Raw genomic sequence first — 20570 nt, 5'->3', positions numbered from 1 at the left:
ACGTAGCCCAGAGGAAATTTTGATTGAGCCTGATGACTTATGAGTCATTGTACACTTGGCTCAGCAGAGTGAGGTCACAGCACAGACAGACTGAGCTCAGGTCTGCTTGACCAAGATGGGGCTATTTTTCACGTGAGGGACACTCCAGGGCTGTGGGGGGAATCATGGGCTGTGCATACCACATTCTCTTCCTTTCCATGTTATTTTGGTAAAAAGGATATGAGGACAGCCGGGTTCATGTAGATAAAATACAGGTAGGATTGGTTCATCTGGTTGTGGTGTGGCTTTGAGAGGCACAGCGAATTTGTTCTGTGTCCAATTTCCCAAAGATCCTTCTGCCTTTCAAAAAAGTCGTTGGAAGATTTGCTCTGAGCATCACAGGCTGAGCTCCCCAGGAAGCTGGCTCTATGAGACTGGTGTGCCCAAAGCTTACTGGGGAGTGCTCTCAAGATTGACACCTGTGGGGGGAGGGAAGGAAGCAGGATGGACACTGGGGAAAGTTGAACTTTGATGCTGTCACAACAAGGGCTTCAGCCGATACCACAAGGAGCTCTGAAGCTAGGATGGCCTTTCTTTTTTATTATTTTTTTTCCTTTTGTGTCTGGTTTATTTCACTTAACAAAAGGTTTTCAAGGTTTATCCATGTTGTAGTATGTATCAAAATTTCATTCCTTTTTAAGGCTGACTAACATTCCATTGTAAGGATAGCTCACATTTAAAAAAGTTTTTAACATACAGTATTAATTTCAGATGTACAATATAATAGTTCAGCAATTCTATACATTAGTCAGTGCTCATCATGAAAAGTATACTCTGTTTTTTGGGGGGGAGGGAGGGGCAGAGAGAGAGGGAGAGAGAGAATCTTAAACAGGCTCCACGCCCAGTGCAGAGCCCTGTGAGGGGCTTGATCTCACAACCCTGAGATCATGACCTGAGCCAAAATCAAGGGTTAGAGGCTTAACCAACTGAGCCACCCAGGCGCCTGATAAATATACTCTTAAATTCCGTGTTTCACCCATCCCCCCACCCACCAGTTCTCTGGTTTTTCTCTTTTTCTCTTTTGTTTCTTAAATTCCACATATGAATGAAATCGTGTGGTATTTGACTTATTTCACTTAGCATAATAACCTCTAGGTCCACCCGTGTTGTCACAAATGGCAAGATCTCACTGTTTTTTTATGTCGGAGTAATAGTCTGTTATATAATATATCTATCACATCTTCTCTATCTGTTGTTCATCCATCGATGGAAACTTGGGTTGCTCCCATATCTTGGCTATTCGAAATCATGCTGCAATAAACATAAGGGTGTATATATCTTTTCAAATTAGTGTTTTAGTTGACTTTGGGCGAATACCCAGTAGTGGAAATCCTGGATCATACAGGATGGCCCTTTAAAAATGGAGCTCTGGGCAGGCTCTAACCCCTACCTTGACCATCGGTACGGGCTGAGCTGGAAAGGGGAAGTGGTCTTGGGTGAGGCGGTCTCTTTAGGCCACGGCGAGCCCGGAAGATGCAGCTGTGGGCTGCTGGCTGCCAACATCCCCAGCAGCTGGGGTAACACACACAGCGTCGTGACGGGGGAGCTGGGCCACGTCCCTCAGCATCCACCACACTGACGTGTGCGGTAGACCTTTCTGCCTTGTCCGCCTGTTCGGAGCCTTCCCGTTCTCTAAGATCTGCAGAGTATAATGTTTAAGGGTATAGATTTCGAAGTCTGGACGACTCCTGTTCAAATCCTATTTCTGCCATTCATTGGACAGTATTTATAGAGTATATTTCCCACGCTGCTCAAGGCCCTAAGGGTGCAAAAGTTGTAACATCCCTGCCTCCGGAATTTTTATTCCATGGGTGTCAGGTCAGGGGGACATAATTTAAAAGTATATATATCAAAAATGTGATATATGTAATTATGATATATATTATATATAATGATTATATTATATATAATGATTAGTGACATGGAAAAAATTGAGTGTGAGGGCTATAGGAATGGTGGGGGGGCTGTTTGGTGTGGAGGTCAGGGGGAGGCTTCCCTGTTGAGGTGGCACTTGAGCAGAGACCTGTAGAGGGGAAGGTGTGGCTGTGCAGAGATCAGCAGAATGTGGCTTTTAGGTGCGGGAGCTGCCGTGCAAAGGCCCTGAGAAAAGAGTGTGCTGGGAGTGTTCATGTGGGGGGGGGAGGAAGAGGGAGGAGGTGTCTGGGGATGTGGGGGCAGGAGTAGGAGATAAAGTCAGACTGGCTTACAGGAATATCACAGCAAATCCTCAGAGACAAAGCAGGGTGCCAAGGCAGGGGGAGGGGGACTGAGGTACCTGGAAGCAGGAGTTCTCTTTGAAATGATGAAAGTGCTCCACAATTCACCGAGAGGACGGCTGCACAGCTCCGTGAATATGCTGCAAGCCACACAATGGTACATATTACGTAAACTGTATCTATGTGAGTGAAATCTGAAAAAGCTATTTTAACAATCAGAGCAGCGACTGACAGGAGGCCAGATCATGCAGGGCCCATGGGCACTCGTGCTTTTCCTCAGATGGGGAGCACTGCTGGAAGGTTTTAAGCAGAAGGGTGAAGTGGTTGGATTTACACTGGGCACGATCCTCTCTGCCGCTGTGTTGAGAAGAGGCCGAACGGCACAGGTGTGGAAGCAGGGGGTAGGCAGGAGCTCTCGGCGGTGATCCGGGGGGTGGTGCTGGGGGCCGCCGGCAGGGGCTGCAAGCAGGAGTGGGTGGTGGAATTCAGACATCCTTTGGTGGTGGAGCTGACAGGTGCCAATGGGATAGCTGGGTATGGGTGTGTGAGAGAGCGGAGTCAGCTTTTAGGTCCTCACTGGTAGAGGGGAGTCACCGTTTACCAGGATGAAGACAACCGTGGGGCCAACACATTTTGGGAGGAATCAGGAGCTGGCTGTGGAAGATTAAGAAGTCCGGTAGGGACGGTGCCTAGGCAGTTTCGAGTTGTGTCTCGAGTTCAGCCTAGGAACGGTCTGGCTGCAGGATTAAATCTGGGGGTCATCAGCATAATCATGGAGCTTAGTCTGGAGACTGGTTGGTGGCCTAGGGAGGAGTGAAGACCCAAGTCACAGACAAGTGTCTGAACCTTTGACCGGCGTTCCCCAGACTGTGGAAGGCCGACCCTGCACCGTGGTTGGGAGTGTTGGCAGATAGAGTGCACAGTGGATGGTAGCTGCCTCCCACTGCCTTTTTGATCTCCGAGCTCCTCGGGCCGTCTGTCTGCTCAGGGTCTTCAGCCTTATTATTGCAGTTCAGAGCTGAGCGCGGGCTGTGAATCAGCCACTCCGCTAAGAGCATCAGTGACTTCAAGATCCTGCTCACGCTTTCTACCCTCCAAGGATGTACTTTCCAGTGGAGAAAACTGAAAACCGCATCCACCGGAGAACAACGTATGCCAAACCGTAGGGCTGTAACGGGTGCAACGCGGGGCGGGGGTAGGGAGGTGTTAGCTCAGACTGGAGATATTGGTGAGGAATATCACTAAGGAAGCAGAGAATGAGCTGGAGCTTGAGAGCTGAAAAGCAATGCATTGGGGAAAAATAGAAGGGATATGTTGGGGGGAGGAGTGGGGGTGGAACGGAGGGCTATCCAGGCAGACATGGCAAGAGCAGAACCATAGGCGTCCTTTGTGGGGGAAGCATGGCGTGCAGGGGGACGGGATGGAGGGAGCTCAGATTGGTTCGAGTCGGATGGGAGCCCAAGGGCACTCCATTTTACAGGCCTGTGCACATGAGTACATCCTGAGTCATCGGGTTACCTAGAACTGCTCCCCTCTGAACCCGGGCCCGGGGCCTTTCGGTTTTCTAACTCTTTACCCTATCGATCAGCTCATCAGCTTCATCGAGACTGCCATTTTCTGCCCGTCTAATCATGACCTTCCAACCACCTCTTGTCCCTGCCCCGCTCCTGTGGTTCCTTCACTGCAGCCCTGCTCTTGCTAGCATCGTCAACTAATTCGCCTCTTCGGCTTTCTACTCCATCCTCTTATGAACTCCCAGTCCTGGTCATTTCTCTTCTATTTCAGGGCGGGCAGGTAGCCGGGCAGCAGTTCCTTAACTGCCCATCGCAGTAGCCTCGACTCTGCTGTCCCCGGTCTCAGTCGGGCTCTTAAGAGTAGTGGTCCATCCTTGCACACAGCCTTAGCGGAGTTTCCCATCTTCCGCTGTGGCCGTGCCAAACGTTTGTTCCTCTTGTCAGCTTGTTCTCAGCACGGAAAAGGGAAGGCTTTTGGGTACATGCTCCCTCAGATGCTTGTCCTCCCTGCACACCAACCAGTCTACTTCTTGTTAGTTATCTATGCTGCACTCAAAACTTCGTGGCTTAGAGTAACATTTATTATCTTACGGTTTGTGGACTCTGGCTGTGGTTTACTTGGCTGCCTCTCCTTCAGGGTTTCTCGTAAGATTGCGATCAAGTGATTGGCTGGGGCTGCAGTCGCCTCGAGGCTTGCCTGGGCCGAAGGATCCTCTTCTCAGGTCACCGCTGTGGGCCCCGACAGAGGGCTGCCTAAGCCGGCAGCTGATGCCCCTGGGAGACATGATCCGAGGGAGAGCAAGACAAGAGGGCCCAAGACAGAGGCCACAGCCTTTTTATAACCTGATATCACAAGGGGCAAACCATCACCTCTATAGCATTCTGTGTGTTGGAAGTGAGTCAACAAGTCCAGCCCCCATTTAAGGGGAGGAGGTGACACGAGGGCGCGCGTACCAGGAGGCCAAGGTCACCGGGAAACCATCTCAGAAACTCCTACCACGACTTCCCCACTCCTTCCCACGTTCCTTCTCCCTGCCTGAGCGAGTTCTCAACATGTGCAAACGCTCCTGTCCTCCATCTAGCTCTACTCGTGTTCCATTGGCTCCTTCCCCTCAACCAGAGGGCAGATTCAGAAATCTCCCGAGTTAAAAATAAGCCTTTCCTCCACCTTGATCTGTGGCCCCAGGTCTCTCCTCCTTCCCCTGCTGCTCTTCTTGAGAATGTGACCTTTCTTGCCTGCATTCACTTCCACCTCCACAGCACTCTCTGCTAAGGTCATCCTAAATGCCAGATCACAGGCCTACCTTTCCATCCTCTTCCTAGCTGACCTCCACAGCATTTCGTGCTGTAGCCTCCTCTTCAGCGGCTCTGGCCTTGCGACTGCACCTTCTCAGCCCCATTTTCTTCACTTACCGCCAAGTCTGAGATTGTCGGGACTTTACCCACACAACTTGGCTTCGCTGCTGAATTCCCACCCTGAGCACCCCCAGCGTCTCTATGCTCCGATGCCCACTGTTGGAGCAGGGAATCTTGGTCATCCTGCTCTGAGGTGAAGGAAACACACTTCTTGGCTTTGTTTAACTCAGATTCAGTCTGCATGGAGCCCCCCTTCTACTGAGCTAGCAGGAAATTGGTCTCCGTGATGGTGGAATGCCGCCCTTCCACCCAGGATAGTCCCGATCGGCTCCTCCCAGGAGGCCCTTCTAGGCTGAGCCATTGCTCTTTGGTTCTGGCTGATCACTGCTGAGATGTTCCCCGGCCCCGCCACACGGTTCCTTCAGGTCCAAAGCCCCGGCTGCTTGGAACAGAGGGATCTTTGGCAAAGTGAGTGCTCCCAGGCCTGGGGTCCAGCCTTCCTAACGACACTGATCGGTTGGTTGCCTTCTCTCAAGACCTGACCCCAGCCCTCGGGACCTGATATTTCCCCTCTTCTCAGACCCAGGCTCCCATCTCCGCTCTCTCCTCATGAAGTTCGCACAGCCCCCACCCCAGGACCCCAAGCTCGGACAACCAGCCTGCAAAAACGTGTCAGGAAAGGGAGTCCTACAGGCCTGACCGCCTGCTTGGAAGGCAGGCGATGGAAAAGTGCAGCCAACAAAACCTACATTAATATTGAGAGTTTGGCAGTGGTTTCAGCAAATAGCGCTCTCTCCCTCATGAGTCTGTAGGAGACAGATGGAGATCAAAACATTCACTTTATTACGAATAAAGGTGATTGGAGGCCATGGGTTTGGGTTTGCTCTGAGTGGCTCCCTCTCCAGGCCAAGCCGCTGCAGTCCCAGGGAAGCCACTCAGCTCATGGCCAGACCCTTTGAGAGGGCTTGAGCCCCGGGGCCAGGCTGTGCTCAGTTCCTAACCCACGGTGACTGATCAGATGGGCCGCCCCCTCCCTGTTTCTGTAGTAGGAGGACCCCTCTCACGAGGCTAGCTGCCCCTTAACAATATTTCTAAACACAACCCTGCCACACCGTGAAATCTGGACGTCCAGACAAGGCCTCCCTCCTGGGTTCCAGGTCAGTGTTCCACACTGTCCACTCTGCTGGTCCACTCTACTCCCCCAGGACCCATCTCCCTGCCTCTGCCCCTCCCATCCCAGGTAGCAGGATTCTGCCTACATTTTCAGTTTCTCCTTATACCTTTTCCCGAAAATGCACCCAATACTCCTTTCACACGCCCCTACAACAGCATCTAACATCCAGAACCTTCGTCCTTTGTGCTGGAGGTTTTCTCCTGCGGCCCTCCCACCTCCCCCGAGCTTGCTGTCTGCCTGGACAACTCCTCACTGCTCCGCAACATTCCACCCGAGGTCGTTCTTCCCTGAAACCATCTGGGCTCCCACAGCGCAGTGTCACCAGGACGGCAGCCGGCTTCCCTGCTAGTCTGCGGGGTCCTTCTGTGTAGCGACAAAAGGTTTAACTCTTGCGTGTGTCCCGGATGCCTAAGTCGATGCCTAGTGACTATTAGGGGTTCTGTGAATATTGAGACAGGAACGCCGCCCGGCTCCTGTCTCCCACTGGCCCCATCCATTTAGCCTTGTCAAACCGTTGTCATCCTTTCTTCCCTCCTTCCCCCTTCCCCATCCCCTTCACCTGGTGACCTTGTTGCCGCTACCAGGCTCAGAGCTCACAGGGAATTTAGTGGTGCTTTCCCTCTGCTGTGCTCAGCTGGAGGCCGGCAAAGCGGGGCGTCTTGTCGCTGCCGGCAGTGAGTGGGCCTTTGCTGGAGGAACGGCTGCTTCGTGCAACCTCAGGGCCTCCTGCAAATCAGACCGGCTCGCCCTCACTTCCTGTGCTCGGGGAGATTAGATACGGCCTAATCAACGTCGATTGTTTCTTCTTTTCTTAATATTTGAAACTACCAAGTCCCGGTTGCCATCCTAGTGGGTGGCTTTCAGAAATCCCCTCTTTTCTGGTGTTTGACTTCTTGTGAGTTTCAAGAAACCAATCTATGTGGAAAGAACCTGCACTTCGAAGTTCTTTGAATTGCTGAGAAGCCCTGGCAGGAAGTGACCTGGGATCTGGGTTAGACCGGCTGCTTTCGCTCCCAGGGGAGGTGGGAGTGATCGGGTTAGGGGAGCTGGGGGTGCGTGCGGCTCCAGAGCCCCGCGGGCCGGGTTCACAGCCGCAGTCCGATCTGACATCGGAGGACGCGCGTGCGGCCCATGCGTGGTCACCTCCGCTGGGCGCTCGCGTCCCGGGCTGGCTGGGGCGGCCCTGATGGGCTCCCTCAGCCTGACCTGTGCTCCCCTCTAAGCAGACTGAGGAGCACGCCGCTAAAGCTCTATCAGAATTAAATGCGTCTTATACACTTTCTCGAATAAAACGGCTGTTGGGGGTAGTTTCGGACACGGACTTGGTGGCAGACCGCTTAACCTCCACATCATTGCACGGGAGGTAGAGATCTGGTACTTTCGTTGGCGGGGGAGACCAGCCCTGCCTTTCTTCCTGGGTTCTTCTGATGTGTTTTTAGGCGAAGGGGCGGCCCATTGGGGGTCCAGCGCCACGCACGGTGGCACGATGTGCTATTCTGTGTAACCCTCCTGATGCCTCACAGTTTTTTGTTGTTTCGTTTTATTGAACTCCACTATGCGCCGGGAGCTTGTGGATTGTCTCTCCTCATCCATTTAGCAACTCTCGGAGGTAGGTTTTATTATAATCCGCATTTTTTCAGAAGAGAAAACAGGCCCAGAGAAGCGAAGTACTTTGCACAACTTCTCACAGTTAAGTCCGTGAGCGCACAACCTGAGCCGAGGCGGTCTGACCACAGAGTCTCTGAACCACTTCACTATACTTCCTGTCCTGTGAAATAGGTTCTGATATGCCCACCTCACACATTAGTAACCTGGAACCCAAAGAGTCTAAGCAACTTGCCCAGGGTCCCACCCGCAGCAGGAGACACAGCTGAAGTCTGTCTGTTCCAAAGCCCACGCCGGCTCCTACCGCATGCTGCTTAGAAAGTCAACAAGTTCTGTAGGTCTTCCTTTTAAAAAAGAAAAAAGTCCTCCTCCTTCTTCTTCCCTATGCCTGATTTCTGCTCCCCAGAGGGAGTTATTTTCAACTTTTTAAGACTTTTCTCCTTTTGTTTCTAAATCATATGCCTACAGTATTCTAGACTTTGCAGTTTGAGATATTTTCTACTTACTACCCCTGAAGATGAGGATTTCACTCTCTTCCACCCCCTCCTCCCTCCCTCACCCCACTTCTCAGCGTAGATACAACTGGGAGCTAGTTCACTATTCTCTACTGATACGATTATGACCATGTGAATATTCACAACTGAGCCATGTGCTATACTCTGCTTGCATTTCATTTTCATTTAGCTTTTTCATTTCCCTGAAATTAATGTGTCATTTTAAAAAGTTTACTTGATTGTTCTCAACCTCTGAGAGCAATGGTAGTATCCCTCTATGATGGAACCTATCAGATAAAGCTTCATTTTCATTTTTCTTTTCTTGCTGTTAGTTCTCCTGGATCCATTTTCTTCCTGCTCCAGCCTAGACTGAAGGCTAAGGAATGCTGCCCAGATGTAATCCTGGGAGAATCTGTCCGTCCATCCCATTTGTAGAACCTTGCCGATCTGTTGGAAACTTGCGTGTTGCAGCTTCCCCGTGGGGTTTGAAGGGCAGGTGGGTCCGGTGGGAGAAAACAAAGCAGAGTGGGCTTGAGTGTCACTTACACAGATGGAAGTGGCTGAGCGGGGCTAGAACTGGGCTTTCCTGCCTTAGCCGTGGGCTCCCTGCAGAAGGCCACAGTGCCCCCTGCAGCCTGGCACACATGACCATTGTTGCTGCTGGCCAGGCAAACCTCAAAAGTTCCAGACTCTGGGCACCTGGGTGGCTCTGTCGGGTAAGTATCTGACTCTTGGTTTTGGCTCAGGTCGTGATCTCAGGGTCTGGGGATGACCCAGCCGCAGCTCAGGCTCCGTTCTCAGCAGGGAGTGCGCCTCTCTCCCTCTCCTCTGCCCCTTCCACTGCTTTTTCTCTCTTTCAAATAAATCTTAAAAAAAAAAAAAAAAAAAAAAAAGGTTCCAGACTCCACGGAAGAGTGCAAGGAGGCAGAAGTTTGGTCCACACCTCCACCTACCTTCTTTCGTAAATGGGAGAGACAGTTGAACACTAGACTTTGAGTCATACTACCTGAGTCTGCCAATGGATAGTTACGCCATTTGGAGCTGGTCGCATAATCTCTCTAAGCCTCAGTTTCCTCATTTGTAAAATAATAAACAGTGCTACCTCATAGGATCACTGTAAAGATTAAGTGCCATAATATTTTAAATGGCATATCCTAAATGCGCAGTAAATGTTAAACTTTCATCATAATGGTCTAGAATTTCTCAGGAGATAGTAATACTTTTACTATTTAACCCCAGTTCTCTTGTATCCCTAAGTTCCTGGTCGATGGTGGGATATTATATGACAGCTGTGTACAATAGAATGTTTTTTTCTGCCAGAGAGGTATTTATTTTTATTGAAGTCTAGTTTGACACACAATGTTACATTAGTTTCAGGTGTACAGCATAGTAGTTGGACAAGTCTGTATGTTACACCGTACCCCAAGTGTAGCTACCATCTGTCACCACACATTACCATACCATTAACTGTATTCCCTATGTTATACTCTTGATCTCTGCGACTTACTCATTCCATAACCGGAAGCCTGGACCTCCCACTCCCCTTCACCCATTTTTGCCCACTCCACACCCCTTCTGCTCTGGCAACTACCGGTTCTCCGTATTTATAGGTCTGTTTCTGCTTTTTTTGTTTGTTTTTCTGATTCCACATTTAAGTGAAATCAAGCACTATTTGTCTCTCTCTGCCTGACTTATTTCATTTAACATAATACCCTCTAGGTTCCATCCATGTTGTCATGAATGGCAATATTTCATTATTTTTTATGGCTGAATAATATTCCATTCTCTCTCTCTCTCTCTCTCTCTGTATATCTAGATAGATATATGGATAAAGATGTGAGATATATATAATCTATATATATATCAGTGGACGTTCGGGTTGCTTCCATAGTTTATTGTAAATAACGCTGCAGTAAACATAGGGGTGCATATATTGTTTTGAACTAGAGTTTTCATTTTCTTTGGGTCAATGTCCAGTAGTGGAATTACTGGATCATATGGTAGTTCTATTTTAATTTTTTTGAGGAATCTCCAAACTGTTTTCTTCAGTGGCTGCCCAGTTTGCATTCCCACCAACAGTGCACAAGGACTCCTTTTCCCCTACATCCTTGTCAACACTTGTTGTTTCTTGTGTTTTGCAGTTAGCCATACTGACAGGTGTGAGGTGGTATCTCTGTGTGGTTTTGATTTGCATTTCCCTGATGATGAGTGATGTTGAGCATCTTTTCACGTATCTGTTGGCCATCTATGTCTTCCTTCGAAAAATGTCTATTGGGGTCCTCTGCCCATTTTTTAATTACTGTTTTTTTTTCCTTTGGTGTTGACTTATATATAAGTTCTTTATATATTTTGGATATTAACCCCTTATCAGATATATCATTTACAAATAACTTCTTCCATTTCTTGGGTTGCCTTTTTATCTTGTTGATGGTTTCCTTTGTTGTGTAAAAACTTTTTAGTTTGGTATAGTCCCATTAGTTTATTTTTGCTTTTTGTTTCTCTTGCCTAAGAAGCACATCTGAAAAACGCTGGTAAGGCTGATGTCCAAGAGATTACTGCCTATGTTTTCTTCTAGATTTATGGTTTCAGGTCTCACATTTAGGCCTTTAATGCATTTTGAGTTTATTTTTGTGTATGGCATAAGAAAGTGGTTTGGTTTCTTTTTTTTTTTTTTGCATGTAGTTGTCCACTTTTCCCAGCACCATATAATAGAATTTTCTAAATGAGTAATTTATGCCCCTTACTTGAGTGACACTTGGCTAATAAGGTATGTTTGTCTTTCAGTTTACCCTAGTCCACCCTCCAGGGATTGAGGACATTCCTTAGCCAGGTCAGGTCAACTGACCAACACTAAAATAAATACCAACTAAATGTCCCAACTCTCACTGATTTTTGGCTTCTACATTTTTGCTTATCAATTGATACAAAGTTTTTTTTTTTTTCGGTAAGACTTTTCCTTGGGAGAAATGAGTATCTGTACTTCACCTACTTCTCCCATATGCCTTATGCTGTCCTTTCAGTACTGTTTTGCTAGAACAGTTTGCATCCTAGTACAGATAGACTGAATAAAGAAAGATGATACAAGTTCGAAATGAACTTTCGGAGAGAGAACATCTAATATAGTGTATTTCAAACTGTAGGTCTTGACTCAGGAGAGGTTACGAATCTTTAGTGAAATCATCACTAGCACTTAAAAATAACCTCTATCACACTTAGTAAGGAAAGCATTTTGTGTGTATAAAATTTAATTATATATGTGCATACATACATATACACACACACGTATGTATGTATGTATGTATACATGTGCTGGCTTGTAATATAAAATGCATTTCTTACTAAGCATTACACTTGAAAAGGTTTGCAAAATTTTCCCTGAGTTTTGTTTGCCACTGCGATTGAAATCCTCCATCAGGTCTCTCTTCTAGATAATCTTACTCAAATTCAAAAACAAAAAAACCAGCCAACCAAACAGGGCTCTGTTCTTTTCCTGAGCATCTTCTGAGCATGAAGATTCTTGGGTAAAGGTTACCACTCTCAAACCTACAACCTCTTCAGGGGAAACAACTGAACAGTATGCAAGTTGGAGTAATTAAAATATTAAAAGGTAAAAGTAACATGTTAGGAAGGTAGGGTGATTTACTCTGGCCAGTTTATCAGAAGGCTTTATGCAGCCATCAGGCCCCAAAAGTCAGCAATCGGAGACTGGCAAGTAAGGGTTTTAGAAGTATGCTATTTTGAGGACTAGTAAGTAAAAGTTTGGCTAGATCATATAGCTGGAAAGATAGTTTTTAGAACACGTGCTTTAAAAGCAGTAAATTCTATTTTGCCTTAATACCTTCATGCATTGGGATCCATAAAGCACCTGCTAATTTACTTTAAAACATTTCAGCATGAAACAAAAAACATTTCAGCATAGTGTGATAATTCTGTTAAAGTTCTAGAAGCCCTTCTGTTACCCATAGCTCAATAAATACAGGAAGCTTTGCTAATTAGCTTAATGTCAAATGTGTTTCCATTGGTGCCATGAATGGCTCGCTGATAATCTAAATGATGTAGACACGGGTTATTTGTGAATTCAGTGAGTACTCAAGATACGTGCATTGGCTAAACACACATCACTGTTAAATTAACAAGAATGTACTACTCTGTAACTTGTACTTCTGTAGATAGTACCCAAGGCCTGATTGCTAAATGTACCTCTGTCCAGCCATTAGTAGAGAATTCTGATCACCTTTTGTTGACCAGAGTGACAGATTTTGCCCCCAGTACTCGAGGCAGATGCCACCATATGCTACTGCTTGCAATGTTCAATGTTTGTGATACAAACTGAGTATGAGCTTTGCTTTTGTATTAAGCAGATACTGGATACCATTAGCTGCTAGGAAGAGTTTGGGTGGTAAATGACCAAACTGGCTGTCAGTCTGAGAAACATCTAAGGTATCTTGAGTTACTCCCCAATAGTATCAATCATCAACACCTACTTAGCAAAGCCAAGTTTATTTGATTACTTATTCCAGACAAGCGAGGCTTGTGTGTACAACTAAGAAAGAAGACAATCCAAATAAAAGGCAGGAAATATTAGTAAGAACTACACAAACCGCTACCTAGAAGGGAACAGCAGCTGCAGCATTCATCTTACAAGATCCTGCGCGGTGACGGAGCACCACGTACCGCAAAGAGCTCCGGGGTGCTTTGTAAGGTAATGTGAGTCTTTGCTAAAATGCAGCAGTAGCTTGGACCTTGTAGCAAGTCTGATGATAATCTTCTATTCAACTAACATCAAATATAAAATTTTATCAGAAAAATCCAGAAAAAACGGGGAATTTGGAAGGATCTGATCTTGTACAATTCTTTTAAAAAATTCCAAAGGAATTTATTGAGACCTGTTTTCTTCCATCATCTGCACTACTTACCACTTATCATCATGACCTAAATTCTAAGCTCTGGGAGATTTAATAGGTAGTTATTTAAACACACACATTATTTTTTAAAACTAAAGTTCTATTTATTGGTCTGTTCAGTCTGTTCTGCTCTGAACCACAAACATGAAGGAATAAGAGAAAACTTTAATGCTACTGAAACCAAAGGATTAGGATCCTTAATGATTCTAACGGTCATTCTAAGCTCTTCGACTCTGATCAATCTTAGGTTGAAATTTGTTAAAGTTTGACCCTGTTAATGAATCTAAGTAAACATGAGGATGTTTATAAATTCAATAGTATTTCTTTTAAAATACTGATTAAGGTTCATCTGCAATATATAAAGAAACTTGAGAGAGAAATTTGGTGTTCCAGAATCCTCCAACAGCCCACTTTACTAGTTAGAGCCATAGTACATTTTTAGAAATGTACAACAGAGGGGCACCTGGGTGGCACAGCGGTTAAGCGTCTGCCTTCGGCTCAGGGCGTGATCCCGGCGTTATGGGATCGAGCCCCACATCAGGCTCTTCCGCTGTGGGCCTGCTTCTTCCTCTCCCACTCCCCCTGCTTGTGTTCCCTCTCTCGCTGGCTGTCTCTATCTCTGTCAAATAAATAAAATCTTAAAAAAAAAAAAAAAAGAAATGTACAACAGAAAAATCTTAATGGAAAAAACCTCAAAGAGTCTGGGATTATTCAATCTTGCAAAGCTGTGGTTCCTAACAATGCCTCATAACCCCCCCCTTTTTTTAAAGGGCCATGAACCACTTTGAAAAGCTAATGAAATTTATGAATCTCCCCTCCCCCGAAAAATGCATATAAACAAAAATTTCTATATACATTTGCAAAGGATTCCTCGCAAAGGCCCATGATCCCCAAGTTAGGAATTCCCACTTCAAAGCTGCGGAACACAGAATATTAGGTTAGCCCATGTGGACACTGTCCATCTTCACTTTATTGCTACCGTAGTCAAGTAAGCATTTTAATAATGTTACTAGATTGTTGCCTTAGAGACACTCATTGTAAGCACCAATAGTCTTTTAAAATTCATTCTGCCCCAATTTTACAAGGTTTTAAGCCATGAACCCCCTCAAATGAGTTAAGTCCCTCATTTAAAGTAGCAATTATTTTCCTTTGATATACACTATTCTTCAGAGCCAGTCCTGAACACAGATTAAAAATTAATACCCTTATGAAAGTGAACATATGTCTACATACTGGAGGTTATTTGATTTTATAAAATATATTTCGAGGTATAGCTTCAAACTTCAAGTATTTATTTAGTGCCTCTGAACATAACATACAATCCCAGACCATAACTTCCCCTTTTACTTACTTGGAACCAATACAATGGAGCTCTCCTACTATGGTCAGAAATTGTTCTGAAAGTTCTACGTACTGTTTAGGATAGGAAACATTTCATTTCTGACCAAACCCACCATCTCAAAAGCACCTCATCAACTCCCCAGTTATCAAACAGGTTGAAGAATGAGATCCTTGAGGTGTCTAACATTGGCTATATCTCAACCCCCTGCTGAATGGACCTTTAAGAGAAAATGACTATACTGGGATATGGGGTTAGGCCTGTAGCTTTCTTATTAAAAACTCCACTAGTCACTCCAAAGAATCTGTTTAAAAAGGAGGGTAAACATGTGAATGCTTAAAGAGACCTTGAAGACTGATAATCGAAGGGGAAAATAGGTAGATATTAAACAGAAATGCAAACATCATATATATAAAATTTACTCCAATCTTAAGAATTTTTCGAAGTCTGAAGTCAGGTGACCGTTATTTAGTCCTTTCATAATCATTTACTTTTGCTCGAAGAGTATTTATAGAACAAATCTTAGAATATCTGAATAAAGGAAAAGAGTCAGCTAAAAGAGCTTTCCAAAGCGAGCTACAACTTGGTTTATAGGATTTCATTCTTGTCTTTTGCTATGTAAAAAGTGAATAATGGAACAATCATTATTTTTCCTTGCTCCTCTTCTAATATTTCCTTTGTAAGAGTTAAATGCTAGCATTGCCATTTTGGCAACCTAGGGATCAGGGAACAGGCATGGGTGAAGGATACTGCTCTCTGACAATCAGAATTCCAAGCATTTCAACTCAGGGGTAAGGGGCTTGCAAGAGTATGGACTATTACTCCTTGGGCTAAATGAGTCCCAAGAGTCCTATAAAATACACAACCAAGTATTTTCCCTGCACTTGTGTTTTTCCTACCAGAACCTACTAAATTGCCTAGTGAAAGCTGAAGAAGGTAATAAATACTAGCATTCCCGGCTGTGCAATCTATACATTTTCATTTTAAGAATAATTCAAGCATAATCCATATTTAAAAAATTAGACTAAAGAGAGACAGTAAAGGTTTTAAAGTTTTCTCTTTGAAAAGATGGTATCTTACAGTACATACAAAAATACTCTGAAAATACATACGACTTCATTTACAAAACACTGAATCAACATATTACAAGAAGAATTACATGGTTATGGATTTTAATAAACTGAGCATGCGTTCATGAAACTTAAAAAATATTAAGAAATGCATTGAAAAAAGCAGTGTAAAAAAAGACAACTCATATAGTTAAATAAAAATTACAAAGGTCCTGAGCCAATTAATGGTTGGTAACAATGTCATTCAAAAATGCCTTTAGATTTCAGTAAAATCCACTGCTTATTTCTGCATGCCTAGTCCATGAAGAAACTGTTTGAAGTTGTGGGGTAAGTAATGGTCAAGAATTACCATGCCAAGTTAATTTTACACCTCAAAAATACAAGTCTGCCATACTTCAAGGTATCTTATTGTTGGTGCTGGAATGAGTTGCTCCTCAGTAAAAAATAGCAGTCAACTAACAAGAATGGCATGAGCTAGGATATGTAACAATTTCACCATTCATATACTGACTTTCAGTATCTTGGTTATATTCTGATTCTTAATAAAGATGCATTTTCTAAGGCCTCCATGGGAGGCAAAATATAGAGAATTTATGGTGCCCAACTCTTATGTAATCACTGGACTAATCCTCCCTGGTAACTATGCAACACTTGGACAGAAAGGCACAAAAAAATAAAAATTTAAATATTCCATGTGCCATTCTGGAAAAAAATAATTTAAATCAACAGAATAGACAATAAGTACATCTACACAAATGAGGAAAGCAGAAAAGATACCTCACATTCATTCATCTCAGGTTTCACAAAGTGGCTTCAATGCTAAAGTAAATGTGTTAACATTTGGAAAATTACAAGACAATTTTTTTTTTGTTTTGTTTTCAACTTTTTCAGTTCTATACAATGATTATAAGACTTAAAAAAAAAAAAAAAAAAAAAAAGTTCAGGACTTGTTTTATCCGTGTCCAAAGAGCCAAGAACTGGTTCCCACAACAGAGAAACAAGCATCGAAAGTTAAGGCAGTAAAACCTCCAACGCAAAGCCATAATATTGTAGCTGACAATTTGATAGCAGGTGATCCTCACAGAAGTGTATGTAGCAACCAGTGAAAGAATGCTACGGCATCTGCAGGTCAAAGTGTGAGAGTTCAAAAACCACTTCAAGGTCGCTAGTCCGATGACTGAAACTTTCACCTTATTTTATGTATGACAGCCACTGCTAATTTAAAGAGTGGCTGCATTTATGCCACTAAATGATTGCATATTCACTTAAGTAAGGAGGCACTGCTTTTACCGATTAAGGGTCAGTCGAATGGAATTTTTGATGACTCGGATGTTATTTGCTGGAACCGGAGATGATGAATCTGGTAGTTCTTTACTGGGTAGTCTCTATTAGAAAGGAATAGAAACAAAGAAGGAAAAGCAAATATATATTATCAAGTCCCAACTAGTAAATCAATCACAAAACTGAGTTTTCCTCCAAATCCCTTAAGCTCTTAAATGCTCACTTATGTGTTGGATATTTTCTTCCAATGTTCATAAGACATTTCCTTGTTGAGAGGACTTTTTTTTTATACAGTTAGAGGTGAAAAGCAGAGGTACAGGATAAGGGTGGAAGTGGGAGGAGTGTATGTACAGGAAAAAGGACTTTATTAAATTACTCGCTACTTCTGGATTGAGAAATGCAGTCTTCCTAAAGTCAGGCAATGGTAAAATAAGTAGGAAGAGCAGGGTCACTAAGCAGGAAACTCTTGGGGTGCTAAGTGAAAAATGAGTGTGTTACAGAGGAAAATTACATATCCAGTTAGTTTCTGTAATACGTTCATGGAGAAGAACACTCAGTGAACCCTACTTGTGAGATATTTAAGTTTTCATGAAAACTCACTTTGTAGCCAGACCAGGTTTTTTCAGTGATGGTGAAATCAGGGGTGTCTAAATTCTGAGGATACTAAAGATGGTTATATAATGAAGGCAAATGACAAGCAATTGAGAAAGAGACCTCTAAAATACAGGTAACTGTGTGATGGCAGCAGTATGCGAGAATTAACTCCCCTCCCATGTTACCTTAGCTAAACCTATATCCTACCCACAGCCATTCAAAAAACATGAAAAATTTCAGACACACATAAAATAGGACAATGCCACAACCAAAAGTCAGACATTATTAAAATCTTGTTACATTTGTCAGGTTTATATCCTTGCCCTTTATACTTGAAATATTTTAAAGCCAGACCCAGGCATGTCATTTCATGCTTTCGTACTTAATATCCATATCAAACTTTTCTTCCATCATATATAATTATACACCCATATTTTTTGTTACCCACTCTTTATGTTAAACTGTATGACTCCTACAACTAATAGAAAGTATGATACTTTCTATTTGTTTTAAAATGGCCAATAGATTGTGAGGGAGCTGGCAGGGTGACAGTTGATTGTGACAAGTACTTTATTCTTTAACAGGGGATGAAAATAAGCCATTTTCCCCCCTATAAACTCTCAGAGAAGGGCGGTCTCTGATATATACACACAAGGCTGATTTTTGAGCACCTGCTTATTAATTTACCATGCTTAATAATACCATATTATTAGTTTCAGTGGAAATTCTTTGAAAAATACATTTTTAAATTGAGAGTTAGGGGCTCTTTAGTTCATGTTTTAAAGATACTTACTATGAATACCGATACATTTGGCTCTTCCAAAATATTAAAAAGTACCAAACCTCAGTTTTGATAGTAAGCAGTGGTGTACAACAAAAATATACTATCGAGTGTTGGTAAGAAATTACTGGGCTGAGCACTAAACTCCTTTAAAAATAAACGAAGGCTGAACATTAACTGAGTAAGTAGTGAAGTCTTAACTTCCTCTTTTTCTCCCTTCTGAGGTACATATATTTCATGACCAGCCACTGTTTGCTATTACTACCCCAACTCCCAACTATACTGCTGTTCTTTGAGGACAGGGACAAAATCTTATCATCCTGTTCTTTCACTCAGTGCAAGGATCTTAAGAAGCTTTTTGTACCTGTAGATTACTTCTGAGTAAGACTTTGTTACCTTTTTGCGTGATGTATCAATAGTTGGAATAGGCATACATTCTCCCCCAATGGCATCCTAAAAACAGAATTATATTCAAATGAAATCTTTTTCCTTTGTACGCTTATTTCTACACAAAATAAAACACAACCCAAACTTCACAGACCTATCTAATCTGATCCACTTTCAAATACAGTACTTTTCCTGATACATGGCTCTATGAAAGTAGTAGTTTGAGGCACACTATTCATATATTTACCATTGCTTTTCTTTTTCTGTCTTCAGGAGCACGTGATTCCTTAAATGTTGATTCAAGTCGAATAAACTGGAATATAAACATTAAGATGAATTGCTATTATTACCTACAAAAACCATACAATCTATATAAGCTGAGAAACTAATGATAAGGCTTTCATCAAAACTACTGCAAATATGGGTTGGTGAGGGAAAAGAATTTCAATTCGACTAAATTCAGCGGCCACCATTAATGTCTACAATTGGAGTGATCTTTTGGGTTAAATCAATTCAGATGATAACAAAGTAGTCTTACCACCACCTACTGGAGGCAGAAGACATCAACATTATAACACATAATACATATGATTAGTTACCAATAGTGACTTCTGTGTAAGTCAAGGAGAAACTTAGATCAATCATTCAAGTTTTCAGATCTATTACTAATTTGAATTTAGGATGAACAATCAGTATTATTCCTTCAGTGTTTGGGCAAATATTCTTTTTAAACAGTCAAATCCTAAGGGAGCACTAAGACAGCTATGGAGAATTGTGAATTTCTTTAGTGCTAGTTTAACTAAAAACAAAACAAAACTACAGAATTACCGCTAAGGTTGTAGCTTTACCTTTTCTATGTCTTTCAACCTCTTAGAAGACCCATCTATGGATGGGGAATGGGATCTCTTGTGTGCAACATTCTTAGCTGACATTCCATTAAGATGTGGTTGTCCCTGGGCAGGGTTGTGGGGTGTTGGGATTCTAGGAATGACATTTCGTCCTACTACAGTAGGAATGGTGCACACAGCTGGGGGTGATACAGCTTTTACTGCAGAATCAACTTCTGAAAAGGAAAGAAAAATTCTAGTAATTAAATGTATTCGTAGTAAAATCATTACTAACAAAAGTGCAGATACCTACTTGCACCAATGACCGGGATAGATAGTCCTTGTGCTGGTGGGACACTCAGTGGCTTTTCCACAATGACAGCAGTAGGCTCAGCATTATTCCTATTAAAAGTTTTGAATTATCATTGAGTAATTTGTGTTACTTATTTAAAACACTCTTAACATTCAGGATTATCTCTTTCAAGTACTCCTACTTTAACATTTCACTGGAGGAAGAGAAAAGGGGAAGAAAGGCAGAGGACCGAGTAAAAAGTAAGAAAAGAGAAAACCTGTGCATTTCTGTGTACTGATCTAACCCTACATCTTCATAAGCCTATCCCATGTCTCACAGGATTACAACAAATTTTCAAGTATTTCTAGCCAGAAAATGACTAGCACCGGTAAAATAAAATATATTAACAATTAAGATATTTAGCTAAGGTAGAGAAAAGTTTACATCATCCCCAAACTGAAGACTGAAAAGAAAATTCTAAAATACAGACCTTTCTGCTTCTCCTGAAGGAAGAATGTCAGGCTTGGAAGGTTTGTTTGTAGACACTGGGGAATTAAAAGGTGTTCCATTATCAGTGTCCCTGGAGCTATCCAAACAATTGCTATCTAAAGATGATCTTTTGGATTGTGGTCCACTTGAACTTCGACTAACATCAGAAAGACTTTGCTGAAAGAGGGGAAAGCAGTTAGGATTTCAA

At 43.3% G+C, this 20570-nt stretch overlaps 1 protein-coding gene and 1 long non-coding RNA gene across 6 annotated transcripts in view; one reads left to right on the top strand and one right to left on the bottom strand.

The window, feature by feature from the left end:
- Positions 1 to 20570, top strand: part of LOC113245328 (uncharacterized) — a 123289-nt gene that overhangs the window by 58666 nt on the left and 44053 nt on the right. The gene's annotated exons all lie outside the window — the stretch shown is intronic.
- The window catches only part of PAPOLG (poly(A) polymerase gamma), a 29832-nt gene continuing 24941 nt past the window's right edge, over positions 15680 to 20570 (bottom strand). Inside the window, exons 17-23 of one of the 2 annotated variants that reach the window (XM_048222575.2) lie at positions 20364 to 20539; positions 19895 to 19983; positions 19603 to 19817; positions 19002 to 19067; positions 18764 to 18820; positions 17002 to 17096; positions 15680 to 16833 (exon numbers count right to left, since the gene is read on the bottom strand). In XM_048222575.2, coding sequence (XP_048078532.1) covers positions 16605 to 16833; positions 17002 to 17096; positions 18764 to 18820; positions 19002 to 19067; positions 19603 to 19817; positions 19895 to 19983; positions 20364 to 20539 — 927 coding nt within the window. In that variant the 3' untranslated portion in view covers positions 15680 to 16604. Of the gene's footprint in view, positions 17097 to 18763; positions 18821 to 19001; positions 19068 to 19602; positions 19818 to 19894; positions 19984 to 20363; positions 20540 to 20570 lie in introns of both variants that reach the window. The other variant, XM_044377969.3, reaches the window with a different exon arrangement.

Source organism: Ursus arctos, unplaced genomic scaffold, assembly GCF_023065955.2.
Source record: "Ursus arctos isolate Adak ecotype North America unplaced genomic scaffold, UrsArc2.0 scaffold_8, whole genome shotgun sequence".
NCBI classification, from domain to species: domain Eukaryota; kingdom Metazoa; phylum Chordata; class Mammalia; order Carnivora; family Ursidae; genus Ursus; species Ursus arctos.
Note: the sequence above shows the minus strand (reverse complement) of the source record. Positions and strands in the feature narration are given on the sequence as shown.